The sequence below is a fragment of the Peromyscus californicus genome, unplaced genomic scaffold (genome assembly GCF_007827085.1).
Source record: "Peromyscus californicus insignis strain IS unplaced genomic scaffold, ASM782708v3 Scaffold_16__1_contigs__length_79575227, whole genome shotgun sequence".
NCBI classification, from domain to species: domain Eukaryota; kingdom Metazoa; phylum Chordata; class Mammalia; order Rodentia; family Cricetidae; genus Peromyscus; species Peromyscus californicus.
In genome coordinates, this window is record NW_026294458.1 from 2,414,714 (window position 1) to 2,433,316 (window position 18,603).

At 38.6% G+C, this 18,603-nt stretch overlaps 2 protein-coding genes across 9 annotated transcripts in view; one reads left to right on the plus strand and one right to left on the minus strand.

The window, feature by feature from the left end:
- The window catches only part of Yars2 (tyrosyl-tRNA synthetase 2), a 52,793-nt gene extending 43,527 nt beyond the window's left edge, over positions 1 to 9,266 (plus strand). Inside the window, exon 6 of the mRNA XM_052739966.1 lies at positions 9,219 to 9,266. Within this exon, the coding sequence (XP_052595926.1) occupies positions 9,219 to 9,251 (33 nt within the window). The 3' untranslated portion in view covers positions 9,252 to 9,266. The remainder of the gene's footprint in view (positions 1 to 9,218) is intronic.
- The window catches only part of Dnm1l (dynamin 1 like), a 61,114-nt gene that overhangs the window by 34,398 nt on the left and 8,113 nt on the right, over positions 1 to 18,603 (minus strand). For all 8 annotated transcript variants that reach the window (XM_052739964.1, XM_052739962.1, XM_052739961.1 and 5 more), the window contains exon 2: positions 2,119 to 2,266. In XM_052739964.1, coding sequence (XP_052595924.1) covers positions 2,119 to 2,266 — 148 coding nt within the window. The remainder of the gene's footprint in view (positions 1 to 2,118; positions 2,267 to 18,603) is intronic.

Below are 18,603 nucleotides of genomic sequence, written 5' to 3' on the forward strand. Positions count from 1 at the left end.
CCAAAGAATTATGGTAGAATAAGAACAAATTGAATACTCAAATTTGTATTTCTTTTGTATTCAGAAGTAGCTGAGATATCACTTCAAGGAAGTGGGAACATAGTATATATTTTTCTTTACATGTAAGGAAACGCATATATGCAACAGGGACTAAGCTCTGGAGTAATATATGTGCAGATAAAAACATGCAGTTTTATTGGCCTGCCCTCACATCAACAAAACATGCTAGGTATATGAGCAAGGTGATACCAAGGAACTGCCATGTCTAATTCCTTTCTTAACAAGCAAAACTTATTTAAGGAAATATCACATTTGCAAATAGTCTCTGACAGAGAAACTGCCCTTTCAAAATAGCTGAGGAAAAAAAAAAAAAGACAACCTAAAGCCATATAATTTCTGAGTCTTGGTTCAAGGTATTAGGTAATGTGCTTGATGGAATTGGTGAGGATGAAATTCCAAAAATTTTATTCTAGATACGTGAAGCTAAAACATAGGTTTGTCAAGAATGATTAAATTCAAGGTTCAAACTTTAAATAATCTGGGCATAGTCATGCATGGTCTGTCATCCAAGAAACTGGGAGGTAGAGGTAAGAAGATCACTACAAATGATAAGCCAGTCTGGTTCACACAGTAAATTACAAGCCAATAAGGGTTATGTAGTAAGACTTTGTCTCAAAATAAAACAAAAAGAACTTCAATAATAAACATTAAAATATAAAACAATTACTAGTATATCAAGAAGATACCTAGCAATTAAAAGTTTCCTATTTAGCTGACAGTCAATTGTAAAATATACTTACTAATATCTACAAGCTCATTAACTTTCTTCAGTTATTTTGGAGTCCCTGTTTTAAAGTCATAGTAGATGTTCATGACAGGTTTTTCCCCCTACTTTAAAATAAAATTAGAGTCATCATCACCAATATCTTCTATGATAAATGAAGGGGAGAAAATCAGATGTAACTACCACCCCACCTCAGGGCAGAAGATAAACAATGAAACTACAATGAGAACAAATCTCTCCAAATAGCGCTCTGTACAAACACTATCTGAAAGGAAGAGCAAGTCTACAAAATGCTAGAACACAAGTCTAAGTCAGACCCTGAACTGAATAGGATCACTACTGTCAAACATTTCAAATCTCACTAATATGATTAATATAGGATGTATGTATGTATGACAACTTAAAAATCTCTTAATAGAGAACATTTCTTAAAATAACCTTAATTTTTTAAGATCCAGCTATATACAACCATGAATATAATCATATTCTGGTCTTACTATTCATATACACTATTAAAAAAAAAAAGTCAGAGCCAGGCGGTGGTGGCACATGCCTTTCATGCCAGAACTTGGGAGGCAGAGACATGTGAATCTGAGTTTGAGGCTAGCCTAGTCTACAGAGGGAATTCCAGGGCAGCCAGGGCTACACAGAGAAACCCTGTCTCAAAAACAAAACAAAGCAAACATAAAACCCAACAAATCCCTCAGTTTATGTAATATAAACAGAACATGGCAAAGGGGAGGGCCTTTAGAAGTACAAATAGTATATATTATAGAAGTGAACCTTACTATAAGAAGAATAAAAATTAGTAATCTCTTCCTACAGCTGGACATGGCAGCACATATTTGTAATCTAGGAATTTAAGAGGTAGATGCAAGAGGATCACAAGTTTGAGGTCATTCTTAGATATATGGTGATTCTGAAATCAATTTGGACTACCCTGTCTCACAAAACCAAAAAATCTTTCTATAAGTAATAGCCTTTCTCTTAGACTAAAGAAAGTATAATCAAAATTAGTGAGCACATAAGCCCAGAAAAGGGCAAGTAAAAGAGGAACTTTTTTTTTTAACTTTAAGTAACTGATTTCTATTTAATGACAGTTTACGAAGCTGAATTTTCAAAAGGGACTATTCCCAACAACTTTATTCAGCATTTCAAATCAATAAAAATGGTTTTATGTTAAAGATTAATACTACTCCATAGGATTTCTGATTTTGCTATAGCCACTATTTCCCAATTCACTAATCAACTTTTTACTTTGAAACTCATATTTTAAAAATATACAAAAAAGAATGACATTTTAAAGTAATTCTTACTCCAGTTAAGAAATTTACCATTTTCTTCTCCTGTTGTTTTTCGTTTATCCTCTGGTGACACATGGACCAGCTGCAGAATGAGAGGTCTCCGGGTGACCACACCAGTTCCTCTGGGAAGAAGGTCCCTCCCCACAAGGCTTTCCAGCACCGAGCTCTTTCCACTGCTCTGAGAACAGAACATACGAGAGTAAAATAAATGACCGCTCTAAACAGACTCCACTAACAATGCAACACACACACAAGTTAAATAATTCAAAGTCACAGAAAATAAAAGCCCACACTTAAAATTAAAATACATAAAAATAGTCCCTTGCTCCAAATTATTCTACTTTTTGACACCTTCTTAACTAAATCTTTTTTTTTTTTTTTTTTTTTTTTTTTTTGCCTGTCCTGGATCTCGCTCTGTAGACCAGGCTGGCCTCGAACTCTCAGAGATTTGCCTGGCTCTGCCTCCTGAGTGCTGGGATTAAAGGCGTGCACCACCACTGCTGGACCAAATCTTAAAGCCTATATGCTATAGGTACCAATAATAGTTATTTCACTTTAAATGGGGCATTTCTAACTATATTTTTAATGTAGTGAACAGGAATTAAATTCTCTGGTTAGTTTTTGTCAATTTACCATAAGCCAGAGTTGTCTGGGAAGAGGAACCTTAAAGGAGAAAATACTTCAAAATCTGATTGGCTATAGGTGAGTCTGTAGGGCATTTTCTTGATTAATTATTGATGGGGAGGGTATATCTCCCTGGGAACACTGTCACCTATAGGCAGGTGGTCCCAGGTTTCGGCACCAACAATGTAAGTAAATTGGTTGCAACAACTCTGGGGAAAGGTGTCCTGACTACCTAGGGAGTCAGGCAACACCTTGAGCTGCTTAGGACAGATCTGATGACTGGAACTGCAAGGAGACAGTTCAGCCCTGGAGGGCGAGGTATCCCGGACACCTCAAGCTGTTCAGCACAGCTCTGATGGTTGGAACTGAAAAGAAGCAGCCCAACTCTGGAAGAGAAATTTTTCTGACTTCTTGGGAAAGTCAGACCTGGAACTGCTTCAGCAGGGAAGGGTATCCTGACTCTTCGGGAAAGTCAGGGTATACTTGGTGTGATGGGGGATGGTCTCTCTGTAGGATATAGCAATCCTGCTCCTCTCCTGGAGAGCTGCTAAAGCTGAGCTTTGCTCAGCCTCCACTTTAAGGGGGCTTCCTAGCAGAGCTCTGCTTCTCTGGCCTAAGATGTTGCTTCTTTTGCTTAACTCTGCAAAAGGGGAAACCCTTGCAGAAATGTAGCAATCTTCTCCAGCTCTGGAGAAAAGTGTTACTTTTTCAGCTCTCTCTTGCTCTGTCCACTGAGGGACTGTCCACTGAGGGACATCTCAGCAAAGATCTTCTGTTCATCTCCTCCTTGCTCTGCTCTTTCAGCTCTCCCTTGTCTTGTCCACTGAGGGATGTCTCAGCAAGGATATTCTCTATGCCAGTGAATGAAGATCTTCATACCCAAAACTCTTTTGAGAAAGAGATTTATTTGGGAAGGAGGAGTCTAGGGGAGTAGCTGCCTCTACCAGGGTGGAGAGAACAGGCTTTTTTTTTTTTTAAACTGACCAGGCAGGGCGGTTTACATAGGATGTCTTGGGAGTGGAGTCAACCAGGGGTTGACTTGGGGCCCAGGGTTCTGCTGTCCTACTCTGTGATTGGTTTGGTTTCACAAGTCAGTTGGCCAGGGGCAGAGAGGGCTCTGATCTGACTGAGCCAAACTGTTTCTTTCTGCCCTGATCTAAGCCATCTTTCCCTAGTTCTGGGCTCCAGGGTCAGGGTGGGTTTCTTTGGCCAGCCCCTTTTCTCTACAGTATCCCCACTTGTTGAGTGGGTCTTAAGTTCAATTACAGAGCCATTAGTTACCACCAAGATATGTGTGTCGCTACTGAACCTATAGAGTTATCTTGTTATGCTGGTCATTGATATGGTTCATAGGCATCACAACTGGGTAGAACTGTTAGTTGCCCCTCTCCTCTGAAAAATTGTATTGGAGCCTTCTGGTACCATGAAAACTATGCCTTAGGGAGACAGTATTCAAATCAGGTTCAGGTCAGCAGTTCTGGGGCCCTGTTACTGAAGTACATGGAATCTTCAGCAATAGAGATTTACCTTCCACCTCTATGGGTGGGTAACCGAAGGCAACAGCAATAGGCTGTATGTTTTTGGAGACTCAGAAAGCCCTAGCCAACAACTGAAAAGAGGGTTTCTCATATCTGGTATTGGAGTTATTGTGTGTGTGTGTGTGGGGGGGGGGGAGGGTTGTTAGGTGGTCTCTGGGTCTTGGAGGGAGTGCCATCAGCACAGATGAGAAGTTCATTAAAAAAGGATATGTAGTTATACACTGATTTGTTATAGGGTTTTAAATTTTTATTCTTAGGTAGTGAATAGCATGATTCCTTGTGGCTTTTTCAGATATCCATATTGTTATTTTACCTCCCTCCTCCTGTATTAACTTCCCTTCCATTCCCTATTTTCCCATCTCCACCATCAGATCACTTACAAACCATTATTCCCTTTACCCTCCTCCCACTTTCTTCTACATTTATATACCTCTCCCTCTCTTTCCCATATACCTATCAGATCACTTGTATGCTTACAGCTTTATGAGATATCCTTATTGTTATTTTACCCTCTTCCTACCATCTTCTGTATTTACCTCCCTCCTCCTACCTCCCCCTTTTCCCATTTCCATGATCAGAATACTTGTACCCTGATAGTCCCCTCTCTATTGTTCTCCAACCCCACTATTGCAGCAATGGTACTGTTTTACTTTCCTAGTTTCTGTAGTAACTACAAGCTATGTTACTCAAATCTGAAGATTTCATGCTAGCCTCTGAAGAGAGAGAACATGTAGCATTTGTATTTCTTGGTCTGGGGTTACCTCAATAAAAAAAAAAAAAAGTATGTGTACACACACACACACACACACACACACACACACACACACACACACACACACTTGTTCCATTTACCTGCCAAGTTCATGATTTCACTTTTCTTTCCATAGTGTATATGTACCACATTTTCATTATCCATCCCTCAGTTGTACAATATTTAGATAAATGTTTTCATTTCCTAGCTACTGTGAATAAAGAGGCAATAAACATGGCTGAACAAGTATCTGTGGAGTATAATGTCAAGTCTACTGGGCACAAACCAAGGAGTGGTATAGCTGGATCATATGGTAGGTTTTAGATTTTGAGAATTCTCCACTTTTCCACAGTGGCAATACTAGTTTGCAATCCCACCAACAGTGAATGAGGGTCCCCTCAATCCTTGTACCCACTTCAGTAGCTGTTCTTGGTTGTTCCATTGATCTTAGCCATTCTGATTAGGGTAAGATGACATCTAAAAGTTGTTTTGATTTTCATTTCTCTAATAACTAGGGACAATGAACATTTTTTTGAAATATTTCTTAGCCATTCTTTTTTCTTCTTTTGAGAACTCTCTATTCAGGTCCCAGACTCAAGTTTTTGAATGGGTAATTTGTCTTTTGTTTATTTGTTTCATTTCTTGGGTTTTTTTTTTTTTTTTTTTTTTTTTACTTTTTTTTGAGTTCTTTATATATTCTGGATATTAATCCTGTCAGATATATAGCTGGCAAAAAATTCTCTTGATCCAGTGGGTTTTCTCTTCATCCACTTGACTGTTTCTTTAGCTGTGCAGAAGCTTTTTAGTTTCATGAGTTCCCGCTTGTCAATTGTTGGCCTTAATTCCTGGGCAAATGGAGTCCCATTCAGGAAGTTCTTTCCTGTACCTATATTATGTAGGGTGCTGCCTATATTTTCTTCTAGCAGTTTCAGTGTTTTAGGTTCCAAGTTTAGGTCTTTGGTCCATTTGGAGTTAATTTTTGCTAATTAGATATGGGTCTAATTTCATTTTTCTGCATGTGGAATACAGTTTTCCCAGCACCATATTTTGAAGATGTTTTCATCTTTCCAGCATATGTAGTTGGCGTCTCTGTCAAATATTAAGTGGCTGAAGTTATGTAGGCTCATGTGTGGGTCTTTAAATTTTGTTCCACTGGTGTGCATGTCTAGTTTTGTGCCAATATCACATTGTTTTTACTACTATGGCTCTGTAATATATGTTAAGATCTGGAATTCCTCCAACATTGTGGTGTTTTGTTGTTGTTTGGTTGGTTTTTTGTTTTGTTTGCTCAGGATTGTTTTAGCTATCTTGGGTCTTTGGTGGTTCCATATGAATTTTAAGATAGTTTTATCTATTTCTGCTAAGAATGTGATGAGTATTTTGACGGGGATTACACTGAATCTGTAAATAGCTTTTGGTAGAATGGTCATTTTTACAATGTTAATTCTACTAACCCATTGAGTATAGGATATCTTTCCATTTTCTAGTGTCTTTATTTCTTCAGTGGTTTAATGTTTTCATTATAGAGGCCCTTTACTTCCTTGGTTGGATTTATTCTTTGAGGCTATTGTGTTCATGATCTCCTTCTTGGTATGTTTGTTGTTGGTATACAGAAAAGCTATTAATGTTGATTTTGTATCCTGCCATGTTGCTGAATTTGTTTATGGTTTCTAGTTTTCTGGCAGAATTTTTGAGATCTCTAATCTATAGTATCAAGTCATCTGCAAACAGGGATACTTTGACTTTTTCCTTTCCCTACCTGTATCCCTTTAATTTCTTTCTCTTGCTTTATTGTTCAGCTAGTATTTGGGGCACAGTATTGAAAAGGAGTGGACATAGTAGATATCCTTGTTTTGTTCCTGACTTTGTGGGATTGCTTCAAACTATTCTCCATTTAGGAAGATGTTGGCTGTAGGTTTTTAATGTGTAGCTTCTATTGTGCTCCCTCTGGCCTTACATTCTCTAGGGCTTTTATTATGAAGGCATGTTGATTTTTCTCAAAGGCTATTTCTGCATCTTTTGAAGGTGATCATATGATTTTTGTCTATTAGTCCATGTATATGATTTATTACCTTTCTTGACTTGTAAATGTTCACTACCCCTGCATCAGGGATAAAGCTAATTTGGTCAGGTGCACAGTCTTTTTTATCTGTATCCCATTTCAAATTATTATTATTATTATTTTTTTTTTTGGTTTTTCGAGACAGGGTTTCTCTGTGTAGCTTTGCGCCTTTCCTGGAACTCACTTGGTAGCCCAGGCTGGCCTCGAACTCGCAGAGATCCGCCGGCCTCTGCCTCCCGAGTGCTGGGATTAAAGGCATGCGCCACCACTGCCCGGCTTCAAATTATTTTATTATGTATTTCTAGTATATGTTCCTCAGGAATATTTGCCTGCAGTTTTCTTTTATTGTTGAATCTTTATGTGGTTTGGGTATTAGTGATACCAGCTTTGTCGAAGGAATTTGTGAGTTCTCCTTCTGTTTCTTTGTTTTGAATAGTTTAAGAAATAAACTGTTGGCTGTAGATCATTTTTGAAAGTCTAGTAGAATTCTGCTATGAATCCATCTGGCCCTGAAAAAAAAGCTGGGAAGCTTTTCATTACTATTTCAATCTCTTCATTTGTTATGGGCTGTTGACTTCTTAGTTTAATTTTGGTGGATTCAATGAATCTAGAAAAAAAATCAACCCTTTCATTTAGATTTCCCAGCTTAATGGAGTACAGGTTTTTAAAATATTTCCATAGAAAACTCTGAGTTTCTTTGGTATCTGTTATAATATTTTCCTGTTCATTTCTGACTCAACAAATATGAGTCATTTCTTTCTTTCTTTTGATTAATTGGGCTAAGGGTTAGTCCATTTTGTACATCTTCACAAAGAACCAGATCTTAGTTTCACTGAGTCTTTGAACTGTTTTATTTGTTTCAATTTCATTGATTTCAGCTCTGATTTTTTATTATTTCTTGCTTTTGAATGGGTTTAATTTGTTCTTGTTTTTCTAATTTATTGAGTTGTATCATTAAGCCATTTATTTGTGCTCCTGTTGTGGAATATTAACTTAAGATGTGCTACATTTGTTTATGCTGTGGAACATCTGTTTTAATGACGCAAAGATGTGTTGCATTCTTTTATGTTGCATCTGTTTAACTCTGTAAAGCTAAGTTACTTTGTCTAAGACATCTGATTGGTCTAATAAAAAGCTGAATGGCCAATAGCCAGGCAAGAGAAAGGATAGGCGGGGTTGGCAGACAGAATGAAAAGGAGGAGAAATATGACAAGAAAAGATTGAGGAGCAAAACAGGAGGAGGAAATCAGGGGCCAGCTACCCAGCTACACAGCAAGACACGGACTAAGAAATAAAGAAAGGTATACAGAAATAGAGAAAGTTAAAAACCCAGAGGCAAAAGATAGACAAGATAATTTAAGTTAAGAAAAGCTGGCTAGAAATAAGCCAAGCTAAGGCCAGGCATTCATGAAAAAGAATAAACTTCCTTGTGTGTATTTATTTGCGAGCTGGGTAGTGGGCTCCCTAAGAAACAAAGAGCAAAGAGCCAAAAGAGCTTAAAAAAAAAGTGCTCCTTCTGATCTTTTTAATGAGGCACTTAGAGCTATATACTTTCCGAATAGGGCTGCTTTCAGTTTGTCACAGGGTTAATGTTGTGTTGTTCATTTTCACTTAGTTCTAGGAAGAATTTTATTTCTTTCTTGATTTTTATCTTTGACTCAATCATCATTTAGGTATCAGTTCCTTAATCTCTATGAATCTGAATATTTACTAGAGGTTTTTTTTTCCTGTAAACTTTAAGGTTTTTTTGTTTGTTTGTTTTTGTTGTTGTTGTTGTTTTTCGAGACAGGGTTTCTCTATGTAGTTTTGGTGTCTGTCCTGGATCTCACTCTGTAGACCAGGCTGGCCTCGAACTCACAGAAATCCTCCTGGCTCTGCCTCCTGAGTACTGGGGTTAAAGGCGTGAGTCACCACCACCTGGCAACTTTAAGTTTTACTGCACTGTGTTGAGATAGGACACAAAGAGTGCTTTCAGACTTTTAAAATTTATATTTATTTGTTTTGGTCTAAAATAGAGTGGTCTATTTTACAAAAGTTTCTATGTGCTTCTGAGTAGAACGTATATTCTTTGGTGTTTGGATAGAATATTATGTAGATGTCTGTAAAGTCCATTTGATGTATGATGTCAATTAATTTCTGCCTATTTTTTATCCAGATGATCTGTCTACTGGAGAAAGTGGGGTCCTGAAGTCATCTACTATAAATGGATTGATGTTAATCTATGTCTTTAAGTCCAGTAGTAGATTTTTATTTTAATTTTTTTAGTTTCTCAAGAAAGTGTTTCTCCGTGCTTCTAAGTGGCTGTCCTGGAATTTGCTTAAGTAGACCAGTCTAGCCTCTAACTCATGGAGATCCACCTGCCTCTGCCTCCCGAAAGCTGGGATTAAAGGTGTGTGCCACCACCACCTGGTCCAATAGTAGATTTCTAATAAAATTGGGCATCCCTGAGTTTGATGCATATATCTTTAAAATAATAATGTCTTCTTGGTTAACTGTTCCCTTGGTTAGAATGAGGTGTCCCTCTTTATCTCTTCGGATTAGTTCTAGTTTAAAGTCTCTTTTGTTTTATTTTAGCTTATAGTTGCAGTACAGCATGAAGGGAAGTTCAGGCAGGAACTGAAGCTGAGGCCATGTAGAAACACTGCTTACTGGCTTGCCTCCCATGGTTTACTCAGCCAGCTTTCTTATACCACCCAGGATCACCTGCCCAGGGATGTCACCAGTGCCAGTGAGTTGGGCCCTCCTACATCAAACATTAATTAAGAAAATGTCCTACAAGACTTTTCCAGAGGCCAATCTAAGGGAGGTATTTTCTCAATCCCTCTTCCCCTAGGTTTGTGTTGACAAAAAAAAAAAAAAAAAAAAAAAAAAAAAAAAAAAAAAAAAAAAAAAAACCAAGACCCCAGCACATTATTATTTAAATTGATGCAATTTGTATGGGTGTACACAAACTTCAATAACTTATTAGCTTACTAGACCTACTTCACTTAAAATGTTACATTTATAGAGTATACAGATTTTGAGTACTATTTGGCTGCGTAAATAAGATGGAGCAAACTTACAGTTTGCTATGAACTTTGCTACTTCAATACAGGGACACGAATAAGTTGGCTTAAATTTGCATGCCTTCTGGCTTAAGGGCTTTCTGAAATTTTCAAATGTGAATGTTTTATGCTTATTGGTTTATAATAAAACTCTTTATTCATATCAATGTTTCACTTTTTTGGTTTGACTAGGCTCCAAATTTTTACTTTGAAATTTACAATGCTACGAAAAAGCTCTACAAATATTCTTCACATACTTTAACACAGGTTCAGCATTCATTACATTTTGACATTTGCACTGTATACACATTTTCCTCTAGCTGTCCTATGTGAGTTAATCACAGGTATCATGGCATTGCAGACTACCCAACAAGCATATGGCAGGCAGAAAAACAATTAGCAAAGAGTGAGAATAAAAACTTGGTTCAGCCCTATTTAGTTGGTCTGGATCAAACTTGAAAAGTCTGATGCCAGATGGTTTTATTGTCAGCATATTTAAATGCAGTACATGTTGGAAAAAAGTTTCTAGGCAACAATCATTCCAATTGCAGGTGCACAATAAAATGTAAGGCATGATTTCAAAGAAACTCCTTTGCAAAGTACATGTGATCATGAAGACAGGTTCTATAGCTTAAAGGCCGAGAATCCAGTATGGTCTCTGACCGAGATAGCCTAAAAGAAATGGAGGGATTTCTTGATTGGTCCAAACCACCAAAGTAAAACAGAGATCAACAACCTAAACAGACCCATAACAAAGGAGACAAAATGGTAAAAAAAAAAAAAAAAAAACCAAACAACAAAAAACAAACATCTACGCCTAGATGAATTCTACCAGACTTTTAAAGAAGATTTATAGCCCGGTGGTAGTGGTGGCGGTGCACACCTTTAATCCCAGCATTTGGGAGGCAGAGGCAGGTGGATCTCTGTGTGCTCGAGGCCAGCCTGGTCTACAGAGCAAGTTCCAGGACAGCTGAGGCTACATAGAGAAACTCTGTCTTGAAAAAAATATTATTAAAAATGTTAAATTTTAAAAATATTAAATATTTATTAAAATATTAAAAATTATTAAAGAAAAAAAGACAGAGGAGTACTTCTAACTCCATAATGAAGCCAGTATCACTCTAATACCAAAACCTGGTAAAGACACAACAAAGAAAAAAAAACTACAGGTCAATATTCCTGATGAACATCAATTCAGAAATCTTGAATAAAATACTGGCAAGTCAAATACAAGCATACATCAAAAAACCATCCAACATGACCAAGATGGCTTTTATCCAGGAGATGCAAGGACAGTTCAACACATCCAAGTCAATAATTTAATAAATTAAATGAACCTAAAGACAAAAATCACATGATCATCTCAATAGATGCAGAAAGGGCTTTGACAAAATCTAATATGCCCTTATGATCAAAGTCCTAGAGAAAGACTGGTCATACATAATAAAGGCTATAGATGACAAACCCACGGCCAACATTTATCCTAAATGGGGGGAAAAAAATCAAAGCAATCATACTGAAATCAGTAACAAGACAGTGTTATCCACTATTCTCATTCCTTTTCAATACACTCCTTAAAACACCAACTGGTGCAATAAGGCAAGGGAAAGAAATTAAAAATTATCCCTATCTGCAGATGATATACTATACACGAGAGACAAAAATTCCTCCAGAAATTTTAGAAAGTAACAGGATACAGAATCAACTTACAAAAATCAATCACTTGTCTACACACCAACAACAAATACCCTATGAAAACACAGACATATCCCCATTCACAATAGCCTCAAAGAAAAAATATCTAAGCAATAACCAAGTAAAAAAGACCTATACAATGAAAACTTTAAACCTCTAAAGAAACTGAAGACACTAGAAAATAGAAAACTTCCCATGCTCATGCTATATAATTCACATAGAATTAATATTGTAAAAAAGACCATTATGCAAAAATAGAGATTCAATGCAATCCCAATCAAAATCCCCATCTTAATTTTCACAGAAACAGAAAGAAAAAAATTGTAAAATATATATGGAACAACACAATACCCCAGATAGCCAAAGCAATCCTGAGCAAAATTTCTAGAGGGATGATCATTCTAGATTATAAGATATATTATAGAGCCAGAGTAATACAAACAGTATAGTAATGGCACAAAACAGACATGTAGATGCTGTGGGATGGTCTGTATGGCAAATGTGTTGCTGATTGGTCAATAAATAAAACACTGATTGGCCAGTGGCCAGGCAGGAAGTATAGGCGGGACAAGGAGGAGAATAAAGCTGGGAAGTGGAAGGCTGAGTCAGAGAGACACTGCCAGCCGCCAAGATGACAAACAGCATGTGAAGATGCCAGCCAGTAAGCCACAAGCCACGTGGCAAGGTATAGATTTATGGAAATGGATTAATTTAAGCTGTAAGAACAGTTAGCAAGAAGCCTGCCACGGCCATACAGTTTGTAACTAATATAAGTCTCTGTGTTTACTTGGTCTGGTCTGAGCAGCTGTGGTACAGGCAGGTGAGAGAGTTTTGTCCTGACTGTGGGCCAGGCAGGAAAATTCAAGCTACATGTAGACCAACAAAGAAAACAGACATGAGGACATGTAACTATAGCCATCTTCTGATATTTGACAAAGATGCCAAAAACATACACTGCAGAAAAGACAGCATCTTCAAGAAATGGTGCTGAGAAAATTGGTGTCCACATGTAGAAAAATGAAATGAGGTTCAAATCTAGCATCACCTTGCACAAAAACTAACTCGAAATGGATCGAAGACCTAAATGTGAAATCTGAAACGCTGAAACTGCTAGAAGAAAATATGAGCAGTGCCCTACAAGATCTAGGCATTAAAAAAAAGTTTCTGAATAAGACTCCATTTGCCCAAGAATTAAGACCAGAAATTGACAAATGAGACCTCATAAAACTGAAAAGCTTCTGTACAGCAAAAGAAACAATCGTGTGAAGAGAAAACCCACAGAATGGGAGAGAATCTTGGTAGCTATACATCTGAAGGAGGCTTAATATCCACAATATATAAAGAACTAAATAAATAAAGTGTCAAAAAAAAAGACTCATTAAAAATTGGACAACAAAGCCGGGCAGTTGGTGGCACATGCCTTTAGTCCCAGCACTCAGGAGGCAGAGGCAGGTGGATCTCTGTGAGTTCGTGGCCAGTCTGGTCTACAAAGTGAGTTAGTTCCAAGACAGCCAAGGCACATAGAGAAACCCTGTCTCAAATAAAGCAAAAAACGAATAAAACCCCCCAAAACAAGGACAAGAGATCGAATATGCAGTTCTCCAAAGAGTAAATCAAAGTGGCTAAGAAATATTTCAAAAAATGTTCATTATCCTTAAGACTGTATACGTACCACACTTTCATTATCACTTGAAGGGCATTTAGTTTGTTTCTATTTTCTAGCTATTGTGAGAAATTGGCAATGAACATTGCTGACCAGGTATCTGTGTGTAGGATGTCGAGTCCTTTGGGCACATGCCAAGGAGTGTTACAGCTGGGTGGGACATACAGAAGATTTGTTTTTAGCTCTTTGTAAGTTCTCCAAACTGAGTTTCACCAGTCTGCAATCCCACCAAGAGTGAATGAGGATTCCCATTTCCCCACATCCTCTCCAGCCTTTGTTGTTTTGTTGATCTTAGGTATTCTGACTGGGGTCAGATGAAACCTCAAAATTAACTTAATTCACATTTTCCTAATCTTAAGGATGATGAACATTTTTTGAAATATTTCTTAGTCACTTTGATTTACTGTTTGAAGGTAAATGGGTAGATCTAGAATATACTATACTGAGTAAACCATACCCAAAAAGAAAAACACACTATGTTCTCTCTCATCAATGGTTCCTAGCTCCAGCTCTTCAGACTTGAGTATGTAATCTGAAGTAACCATAGAAACCAAGAAAGTAAAAAAGGTAACATGGTTTGAGGTGGGGGAGGGTACAGAGGGGAATAGCAGGGTACAAGTGATATGAAGGGGGAATGAGAAAAACGTGGGAGGTGTTAATTGGAGAGAAAGGTAGGAGGTCAATACAGAGGAAGGAGGAGGGACAAACAACATTAAGGATGTTTGGAAAAGCCATAAAGAATCATATTATTATTTATTTACATAAAATACATATAAGTGTAATATATACATAAAATTATGCTACTTGGGTTGACAATGCCACCCCAAGAGCCACAGACTACCTAATAAACAGCCCAGTACCATTCATGAGAAACCCCCTTTTGAGTTGCCAGTCAGGGGAATCCAAGAGACTTCTAAAACAACATAAACTATTTTTGTTGCCCTTGGTGGACTCCCAGAGGACTAACTTGCGTAGAACAGGAAAGTGCTATGCAAGTTTCCCAGGGAAGGAAGCATCCAAAAGTCCTACCCAGACATGATGCTATGAACCACAATGATGAAAGGCAAGATATCCCTAAGGGTGAGGTAGTGGCACACATACCTTGGCAGTAACCAAAAGCTAATTTTACTGAAGAACCACTCAACAAGAAGGAAATCATGCCTGGTACTGGAGACCTGCCCAATTACTTGGGGCTACCAAGGTCATGGATCTTATAGGAGAACCTATTACCACTACTTTACTCAACTAGCATAATTCCTAACTTCATTAAAAAAATACTGATCCTTGTGCCCACAGATAAGTGTAAATCTTCATCCCTCATCAAAGAAACTTCTCTTTGCAACATACCAAGACATTACAGAAAACCACAAAATGCAGAACAATTGATTGTGGGGTGCCCACCCCTAAGGGACACATCTACAACACAACTCCTACACCTAAGCCTCAGGAAGAACCACAGAAGAGGGGGCAGAAAGACTGTAAAAGGCAGATAACCAGAACATCTGCTATGAGATTCTGTCCCTAAGAAATGACAGGAGAGCTAAACCCATGATAGGTCTACATTATGAATGCCTAAATAAGACCTGAACAAGTACAACACCAACAGACATGCTAACATGGAAGGTAGAGACCCACAGAGGTTTCCTAGTGAGATCTGAGCTTTCTTTACCCAGCAGGGCTGTATAGGGGAATGACTGGACCACGGGTGTGGTTGCCAGGTGTTTGGAAGAGTCTATACTTGGCTGTGTGGCATGCTTTGATCTAGCAAGGGGAAGGTCTTTTGCCCCACCCCTTGGCACTGTTATAAAAAGCCCCTTTGAAGAAACAGAAGGGGCCAGTGGATTTTGATCCAGGTCCTCCCGAAGCTATCCTGTGTTTCTGTCTGTCTCCCCTCTGCTATCTTTCTATCTAAAAGTTTCTTATTCCTCTCTCCTCCTCATAGGAACCCTTTAAATGGTGGGAGCTGGCCTCCCACAAATGGTGCCCTTAACAGGGACATAGGTTCAGGGACCTCCACAATGGATGGGGGAAATCTCACAGGGTCCCACCCCTAGATAAAGAACTACACAAGCAACCAAGGATTGCTGAGAGTGGGACAGTCTTCCTCAGGACTGAGCCCCTAACTGGTTATCTTCTGAAATTATATACATACAAGCAAAACTAGATGGACTAAGCACATTGTATTTACATTTGTGTGTGTGTATTAACAATAACAATTAAAAAAGAGGCCATAAATTTGAAAGGTGGGAGAAATGGGAGAGGTTGGAGGGGGTAAAGGAAAGGGAGAAAATGACAATTATATTTTAACTTCAAAAAAATAAAAGTAAAGTGTATCTCAAAGCCAGGTGGTGGTGGTTCATGCCTTTAATTTCAGCACTTGGAAGGCAGAGGCAGGTGGAGCTCTTTGAGTTTGAGGCCAGCCTGGTCTACAGAGTGAGTTCCAAGACAGCCGACAGTCAGGGCTACACAGAGAAACCTTGTCTCTAAACAAAACAAAACAAAAGAAACAGTGTATCTCAGGGGTACTTACCTACAACGCAAAAATGCCTGTGTTTTATAAGTCCCCCCAAAATGTCCTCATTTCCCTCAAAATGTATAGTCATTTTAATCAGTAGTAACTGATAACATTTATTGAACATAGCACATAACAATTACCATTTTACATGACTAACATCATTTGAGTACCTTTATGGTCTCATTTTGTCAACTGAATTTTTAAAACGGCAGCCAAACAAAGGGTACACACTTGTGATCTCAGTACTTAGGCGGCCAAGGCAAAAGGATTGCAAGTTCTAAGCTAGTATAGGTCCCAAAATGAGATTAGCACTCCTAATTCCCCCCAAATTAAATAAAAATTATGAACATATTTAGATAACAAAACACAAATGAACCATAACCAAAGTGTTCATCTTTTCTGCTTTTTTTTTCTTTTTTTTTTTTTTTTTAATTTATTTTAATTTATTTTGCAATACAATTCAGTTCTACATATCGGTCACGGATTCCCTTGTTCTCCCCCCCTCCCGTCCCCCTCACCTTCCCCCCAACGCCCCCCCCCCCATTCCCATCTCCTCCAGGGCAAAGCCTTCCCCACAGACTGAGGTCAACCTGGTAGACTCAGTCCAGGTAGGTCTAGTCCCCTCCTCCCAGGCCGAGCCAAACAATCCTGCATAGGCCCCAGGTTTCAAACAGCCAACTCATGCAATGAGCACAAGATCTGGTCCCACTGCCTGGATGCCTCCCAAACAGATCAAGCCAATCAACTGTCTCACCCATTCGGAGGGCCTGATCCAGTGTGGACCCCTCAGCCATTGGTTCATAGTTCATGTGTTTCCATTCATTTGGCTATTTGTCCCTGTGCTTTATCCAACCTTGGTCTCAACAATTCTCGCTCATATAAACCCTCCTCATTCTCGTTAATTGGACTCCCAGAGATCCACCCAGGGCCTAGTCATGGATCTCTGCATCCAGATCCCTCAGTAGTTGGATGAGGTTTCTAGCACAACAATTAGGGTGTTTGGCCATCCCATCACCAGAGTAGGTCAGTTCGGGCTGTCTCTCGACCATTGCCAGCAGTCTGTTGTGTGGGTATCTTTGTGGATTTCTGTGGGCCTCTCTAGCACTTTGCTTCTTCCTGTTCTCATGTGGTCTTCATTTACCATGGTCTCCTATTCCTTGTTCTCCCTCTCTGTTGTTGATCCAGCTGGGATCTCCCGCTCCCCCAAGCTCTCTTTCCCTCGACCCTCGCCTTTCATTACCCCCACTCATGTCCAGGCTGTTCATGTAGATCTCATTCCATTTCTCTGTCATTGGGCGATCCCTGTGTCTTTCTTGGGGTCCTGTTTTCCGGGTAGCCTCCCTGGTGATGTGAGTAGCAGACAATTCATCCTTGTTTCATGTCTAGTATCCTGCTATGAGTGAGTACATACCATGTTTGTCTTTCTGAGTCTGGGTTACCTCACTCAGGATGATTTTTTCTAGATCCATCCATTTGTCTGCAAACCTCATGATGCCATTGTTTTTTTCTGCTGAGTAGTATTCCATTGTGTATATGTACCACATTTTGTTTATCCATTCTTCAGTTGAAGGGCATCTGGGTTGTTTCCATGTTCTGGCTATTACAAACAATGCTGATATGAACATAGCTGAACAAGTGCTCTTATGGTGTGGTTGAGCATTTCTTGGGTATATGCCCAAGAGTGGTATAGCTGGATCTTGGGGGAGATTGATTCCCAATTTTCTAAGAAAGCGCCATATTGATTTCCAAAGTGGTTGTACAAGCTTGCATTCCCACCAGCAGTGGAGGAGAGTTCCCCTAGCTCCACATCCTCTCCAGCATAAGGTGTTTTCAGTGTTTTTGATCTTAGCCATTCTGACAGGCGTAAGGTGGTATCTCAGAGTTGTTTTGATTTGCATTTTTCTGCTTTTTTATACAGATGTAGAAACAAAATATTTCATTGCCCTAATTACACTATAAAAAAGAGGAAACACATAAATGGTTATGAATGCTGTGCATTACAACTAGTAACAAAGGGAGCAGTGGCTAAGTACTCTAGGCCCATTAAGGCAGGTATTATTTTACATCCATGGAGTTTTTGGTTTTCTTTTCCCTTTTCTTTTGTTTTATTGTTTCTTTTAAAAGAGTCCAGTCAACTACCCACCAATTTTTAAACACAATTAACTCATTTCTTGTTAATGTATATGTCAACACATGCAGATCAAACAAAACATGTCTACGAGTTTCTGTTCCTTCTTTTCTTCTCTAGACTTGAAATTGTAAATAAAATCAGCTTCTTCAACAACTGGCCACATTAAGAGCTTGTTTTCTGCTAGTGACTTAAAACTATGCTCATACCTTTTCCAGAAAGTCTGTAGGATAGCTATCATAGAAAAGTTCTAAAACAACAAAGTTACAGCTGTTATGCTCTGAAAATAGAACTTACTGCAACTCTTTATTTCCACCTCCAAAGCTGATTTAGCATTTAGGTTATGACCTGTGTGCCAGATCTCACAGCCATTCTGTAGCTTCTTTAAAATTATACTGTAATGAAATTTACTGTGCCTTCAATTCAATTCTTAGATATGCTCTTTCACTGAAAATGTGATAACAGTTTCAGTTCTTTTCACCAATAACTAACACC